The sequence below is a fragment of the Mangifera indica genome, chromosome 16 (genome assembly GCF_011075055.1).
Source record: "Mangifera indica cultivar Alphonso chromosome 16, CATAS_Mindica_2.1, whole genome shotgun sequence".
In the NCBI taxonomy this organism is placed as follows: domain Eukaryota; kingdom Viridiplantae; phylum Streptophyta; class Magnoliopsida; order Sapindales; family Anacardiaceae; genus Mangifera; species Mangifera indica.
In genome coordinates, this window is record NC_058152.1 from 3,381,701 (window position 1) to 3,389,317 (window position 7,617).

Consider the following 7,617-nt stretch of genomic DNA (forward strand, 5'->3'; position numbering starts at 1 on the left):
GTTTCATGCATGCATAAACCAGAAGCTGCCCTACCTCAGAACAACCCACCAGCTTACAGTCTGTACAAAAGCTGTACATCTCTTTTTATTATTATGTTTCTCCACCTTTCTCCCTGTCCCAGGGAAAGTTTCACTCAACAACATTCTTATAAATACCAACGTAAACCTCTCTAACTTGTATCTCTCACAAGAAAACATATTCCTTCTGTTACATTTTAGTAGAGCTACAAATTAACATCTAGCTTAGACAAAATGAAGGTTTTCCTAACAAGTTTGCTTCTGGTTTCACTGCTGCTATGCTCTGCTCTATTCCAATGCGGCGTTGCTGACTCTCAAAGGGCAGCTCCTCAGCCTCCTGTTGCTCCCGGTCCAGCTGGTAAGTTATTATTTATATATTTATGAGTACATGCATATCTATTTTTGATGTTGAATCATGTATAAACATATGGGTGGGTATAGTTGCAGGTTCGGAAGTGTTTTGTAATGCCAAGTGCGAGGGGAGATGTGCGAAAGCTGGTGAACAAAAACGTTGCAAGAAATATTGCATGATTTGTTGCAGTGAGTGCAAGTGTGTTCCTTCTGGGACTTACGGAAATAAGTCGGAGTGCCCTTGCTATAGAGACAAGTTGAACTCCAAGGAGAATCCCAAATGCCCTTGAAGTTGAATTCATAATGTATTACTATTATTATTATTTTAATTAGTTTAGGCATTGGTTCGGTTGAGGATTTTGATTGTTTTCAGTGACTCTCATAAGCAAGGATTTGCGAGCTCAATAAAGCCAAGCAATTAAGTGTCTAAATATAATAATTCCAAGTTGAATAAAGGTGTTTCGTTTGTAATTGTAATCCTATATTTTGCCCACTGAATTTGGATGATTTCATTTTTTTCCTTCTTTGTTACGTGACCATCCCCAATTGTGTTGGATCCAAATTGAATTAATTCTGTTTAGTTTGTTTAGTTCATATTCAAGCTAAGTTTAAATTATAAAGTTCGACTTATTTTTAAAACCGAGTTAAATTCAAGCTAGAGAAAATTTAAAATGATTTGGCTCATGAGATATGTGAAAAACTCAATTTAATTTAAACTTAGCTCGTGACTTGATGAAAATTATGTTAAGTAATTATTAAAATAATATCGTTTTATTTATTATTAGATAAAACGATATCGTTTTGTCAATAAATCATAAATAAATCTGAATCACAAACTTTATCTAAACTCAAATAAACTTATTTTTATTTGAATCAAACTTGAACCATTTTTAATTTTGACTCGACAAATTTAAATTGAACTCAAATTAAACTATTCTTTATTTGATTTAAACTTAAGTTAAGGGATATTTGAACTTAACTAAGATTGTATCCACCCTTAGTCCTTAAAATGATGCTACTATCGATCCCTTTCCTTCATTTATATTTTATTCTTTAATTTTTAATGCTTAAACAAATTGTAACCATGAAGTAAGTAAGTTAATTGTTGAGGTCCTGGAGAGTTTCTCTCTGGGCTTGTCCCTAAATTATTTTGCAAGTCCATTAACATTTTACCAAATAATTAATCTCAAAATTTTGAATTGCTTAATAATTGGTTTAACAGTACGACCCCCAAAATATAGGGATATTAATTAAAATAGGCAAAAAATTTTCCGTTTATACGTTTTTAGGCCAGCGTAAAAATGTTTTACCAATATAAGCAAACCAATAACTTTTTACCTGTTTTGCCCTTACGTTAAAAACCCTAGTAAAATCCAAAACTAAAATATTTTGAAAGTTACTTTGTCGAAAACGGAAAAGAGAAGGTCGAAATCCGAAATCTGAAAATACAGAGCAGAAATCACCGGCGAATATTGTAAAAACAGCCAAAATCTGCGAAGTGGTAATATATATATATATCAACAATGGCTTCACAGGTTAATTACCATTTGTATTTATTTTATTTATTTGGTTGATGTTTCATTGATCGGTTGTAATCTTTTTTATTGTGGGTATTGCTTAATATTGGGATGTTAATGTTGGGATGTTATTGATTGAATATGAAAATGTGCGTCGATTTACGGAGGTTTACGGTGGATATAATGGTAGTTATAATAGTTAGGACGGTGGCTAGGGTTTGCACAGTAAAACTCTAAATCTGCCGAACTACGTTTTGAGAATGTTTGGAATGGTATAATAGATGGAAGTGTTGCCGTCGGAAGACGAAAGCGACGCAAATTTGCAGTGCCGCAAACGGCCGTAGTGGCGCAAACCATGCAACGCAAACCGCACAATATCGCGCAAAATACGTTCTGGACTGCTATATCACCTTTGCAATTGTTTAAATTTAAAATTTATTGAATCAAACTCATATCATTTAATGTGTTTTTTTCAGAAATTTCCAATTAATAATCAAGTGGGCGAAAGACGATTTCATAATGCGCATGATTTTAGAGTTACAATTAATATTCGAAGTCATAAGGATACGGTACATTATATAAGAGCAAAATTAAACTCACAGCAGAAAATATTATTTAGACAAACATGTTTTGGGCACTTTTTGGATCTTGAAGTGCATGGATATAGTTCAACTTTATTATATAGTGTATTATTTCGATAAGTGAATAAGGATGAGTTGGGAGAAGTGTTTTGGTTTTGATTAAATGGGATTGATTGTAGATTTAGTCCGATTGAGTTTGATATGATTACTGGGTTAAGGTTTAGTACAGAATCAGATATGATTGAATACATAACTACAGATTCATTGAATTTTAAAAACAAATACTTCCGAAGTGATAAATCAGTGACTTATAGGGATCTAGCTAAAAGTTTTATGTCTAAGGCGTGGGAAAACAATGATAAAGATGTTGTGAAGATGGTTGTATTATATCTGATACATTATGGATTATTAGGAGCAGATAATCGAAGAGTAGTATCAGAATATATATTACAATTAGTAGATGATTGGGATAGTTTCAATAGATTTCCGTGGGGGACTATGGTTTGGAAGTTGACTGCAGAATCAATGAGCCGAGCAGTAGAGAAACGATATGAAGAAGTTATGAATGATCATCGAGCATACGTTCCAGATATTCCAGTGCAATGTTATGCATTAATGGGATTTACAGTTGCATTTCAGGTATCCTTCGTTTTAAATATGATTTATATTATTTTTACTCTTTTGATGCTTAAGTTATTTATTTCAAAAATTTTATCTTTATATGGGATGCAGCTATGGATATATGAAACTCTCAGTAACCTAGGGGGTTTCGCAGCTTGCAAGTCTACAGATAGAATTCCTCGTATGTTGAGATGGAAATCACTTGAGCGACCAGGGTGGGATCTTGTTAACAGCCTATTTGAAACTTCTCAGGTATATTAATATATTTTTGATATTAAAAAATAAGTTAATTTGTTATATATAAAAAATTAAAATATTTATTAGGATGTTGTCACTCCTGTCTTGATTCCATCTGTTGAGGAGAAGCAATCTGATTGGTTTAAAGAAGTTATGGATTACATGGGGTACACAAAAGAATCTGATGATGATCGTATCTCTATTCAATCTAGTGGTGCAATCCAATCTCCTCACCGTACACGTCAAAGCACACCTGTACATAGTCTAGTAAGGTTTGGATGGACTCCACCACTGGTTACTAGGTCGGAGCATCAATCCACACATCAAACATCAATGTCTCCTCGCCATACTACAAAAAGATCCCCTGGTGTTACACATACTGCATCCACATCTTCTACTGAATATGTTTGTATTGAGGAAATGCTACGTGGATTCATGGAAACAATGGAAGAACATTTCAGACACTTTGAAGAACGACAAACATCAATTGAAACAAAAGTTTCTGATATGCAACGTATGTTTTATGCCACCCCCGGAGATGAGGTTAGTATAAATGCCAAAATCATATGTTTTATATTTAAAATGAGACGATGATAATTATAATCTTTTATGATAACACAGGATGAGTCAGCCGAGGTCATTTTTTAGGTGGCCCAGGATGATGATGTTTGTCTATCTGATTATTCTGAGATAGCTACTGAGTGTAGACCTACGGAAACACCACTTCAACCTCGGTCGAATACCCGAAGGACATTATGGGGAAGAATTATCAAGAAGGGGCAAACACTACTTAACCCTTTTACTGATCCTATGAGACAACGCCAATCACGAGAAGGAAACCAACAAATAAATATTGATTTTGACCAATGGTATAATAATGCTGGCAATAACGATACAACTTTGACTTATTTGCATGGGCCTTGTAAAAAGCTTGACTGGTGGGATGACATTTGCACTGAAAACAAGTGGTTAACGGATGAGGTGCTTGCTTAATTATCAATATATTTTTATATTTATACGATTTGATTACGATAAACAAAGTAATAATAATTTATGTTTTTGTTGTTTTTTCAGTATATGGATAATTACTTAGTGATGTTGCGTCATTCGTATCCCACTGCTAATTGGACATGTGTTGATACGTTTTGGGATGGTTGGCTACCACGTATTTTACAAGATCGAGAAGTGGCTGATGTTGACACCTTTCAATGGCCTCGACTATTACTAGATCTTATCGAAGGGATCAATCCACAGCTTGTACAACGGGAAAAGGATATGAGATACGTTGCATGGGCGAAAGTTGACAAAGTATTTAAAATGTTATACATTAGAGTATTTTAATTAAGATTATGTTATGTTATTTACTAAATTTTTGTTATTGTTTTTGTTTTTACAGGTGTACATTCCTATCAATTATGATTGTCAACATTGGGCATGTGGGGAAATTGATCTCAAAGCGTGGACTTTTACCGTATACGACTCTTCAACTAACTTCATATCTTCCACGGATAAATTCATTAACATGATAACACGATATCAACACCTTTCGGCTATCATTAATGCCACTAAATACTGGGAGGTTAAGGGTAATAACCCTAACTTGGAGCCATTCACGTTGATGCGATGTACCGATGTTCCACAACAAGGCAAAGCCTCTGGTGATTGTGGAGTATTCACACTTTTGATGATAGAGTATTTAGCCACTGGTCAGACATTTGACTATACATCCTCTGACACTATTCCTTTGCGCAAGATGATCGCGTCTAAGATTTTTGCTCACGGACGCACTTGTTGATATTGTTTCATAGTTATGTATATTTATAAATTTTTTGGGTTGTATGTGTAAATAGTCTATATATATTTATTATTATGTTATGTTGCTTAGCATGATAGTATTTGTTGATGTTTCATATGATTCATGATAGTACGTTATGTTGCTTAGCATTATTTTATTGATGTTTCATATGATTCATGATTTGGTACGGAGTTTGGTTGGATTGATTGGATTGATATTGAAGTGCATTTTTGGATAAAATGTAAACAGGACGAAGAAGATTTGGATAATGATAATAATATAGGGGAGACTCTGCCAATTTTTTTTTTAAAATATTACCCTTTATATAGTTTACCTATTATTATTAGGCATGATATCAAAATGCTTTTAATATTCTTTTATCATCCCTTATGTTAAAACATATCATCTAAGCAATAATACACTTCACAAAAATTACCATCTATTAACACAAAACAGAGAAAGTGAATGTTCCAAAAATAAAATAATAACATTTGGACAAAGTGAATGTTCCAAAAAAAAAAACAAAAAATAACATTATAGTTTAATGGACAAAGTGAATGTTCCAAAAAAAAAAACACTTTCCCACATTTCCAAACATCTGGAGATTTACACTGTACTGCCCATTCACCTGAAATTGCACATCCTAAACATCTGCAACAAAACAATACAAAATATTATAGTAAAAAAAAAAGGGAGAAGGACTATTTCCCACCCATCTTTTGATGCTTTCTGAAAATGTCACCCACGGCAGATGAAAATCCAGTTTTCCCACTCATGAGCTGTTAAAATGGATGATATTTGTTTGCATAAGGGTAAAATATCCATTTTACCCTTGTTAGATGAAATGACAAAAATACCCCTCAATTTAATTTCTCAAAATTGATGTGAGAGTTTTATCATTCACCCCCTTTAGGTTTTAGAAATTAACATTTTCACCTTACCTAAAGTTTTTAAACTTTAAAAACTAACATTTTCACCTCCAAACCTAGAGTTTCCATATTTTTCAAAATACAGTCGCCCCCATAACTTTCAAAACTAGTATTTCACCCCATTCTTCAACTTCATCTCTCGACGTCTTCTCCGGCGTCGTCATCGGCCTCCTCCTTCTCCTGGTGCGACGGCGGTGGTGCGACGAAGAGATCTTCATCTCCTCGTCACACGGTGCGACGAAGACGATGCGACGAAGAAACCTCTCTTCGATTCTACATTAGAGGTGGCTGGATCGTGGGAAGATTCTCCGGACGTAACCATTCAGAAGGATCTCCTAGTGGTTTAACAGTCTCTCTATATACTGTTTGCCAATATTCGATTGAATAGTATTTACTTACCCATTGATAACAATCAGAAAGATTCTGAAACCTCGCTACGGCTACAACGTGTGTACACGAAATGTGTGACAATTGAAATTTCTTACAGCTACACTCCTACGCACATAGATCCACTATAGTGATCGATTGGGCTACACCGTGGACTTCATATCGATGCATACTTATTGGTTTGACAACCATGTTAGCTAATTTTAGGATATGACCTGCTATTTTCTCCTCAAACCACAGAGTGAGTTTATTAGTAGAAGCCTCTGCATGATTACAAATATATATTATAAGTGTACATTAAAACATCATACACAAAAATGGTAAAAAATTATACAAACCTGCCATAGTGCGTCGAGAGTAAAACCATTTCTGAATGGTGGAACGCAAAAAACTCAAGTAGCATCATAACCGGTAATTTTCGTGCTTGTCGTGCTAAGGCATTAAACGACTCAGCAATATTTGTTGTCATTATATTATACCGAATACCTGGGAAATAAGCACGGGTCTAACGTCTATGGTCTATACCCTGTAAATATGCACCTGCTGAAGGATTTTCAGCATTAATCATTCGCATTGCATCCTCAAAATCTGGTATTCGATAAGCTTTCGCTGCTCACCAAAACAACCCATCTATATGCTTTGTCTGTTTATACTTGTTTCGCATATTACCTTTTATATGATGGTTACACCAACCGTGGTGTGCATTTGGGAACACTTCTCGCACGGAGTGAATGATAGCATGATGTCTATCCGAAATGATGGTCAAATCTGGAATATCACATATACACCCATGTAATGCTCTCAGAAAAGGGGTCCAAGTCATCGTTTCTGCCTTTCCCCCCACACCAAATGCCAAAGGATAAATTTGGTTGTTTCCATCTTTACCCACAACAACAAACAATGTACCCCAATAACGTCCTTTTAAAAAAGATCTATTAATACAAATAACAGAATGACAATATTCTCGAAATGCTCTAATTGAGCAACCTAAGGCCATAAAGACAAAATGAAACCGATTATCCATATCAGTGTCAATGTGTGTAACGGTGTCAGGGTTTTTTTGTTCCAAATTGTAACAATATACAGGTAATTGTCTGAACGACTCTTCAAGAGAACCTCTAATCTCATTCAACGCCTAATTCTTAGCACGCCAAGCTTGAGTATAGGAGATATCTATTTTG

The 7,617-nt window shown here is 34.6% G+C and overlaps 1 protein-coding gene across 1 annotated transcript; it reads left to right on the plus strand.

The window, feature by feature from the left end:
- The first annotated feature begins 252 nt into the window (after positions 1-252).
- On the plus strand, positions 253-659 carry LOC123198471 (peamaclein-like). Its single transcript, XM_044613151.1, has 2 exons — positions 253-376; positions 460-659. Exons 1-2 carry the CDS (start codon positions 253-255, stop codon positions 657-659), a joined length of 324 nt encoding a protein of 107 aa, XP_044469086.1.
- The last annotated feature ends 6,958 nt before the right edge of the window (positions 660-7,617 follow it).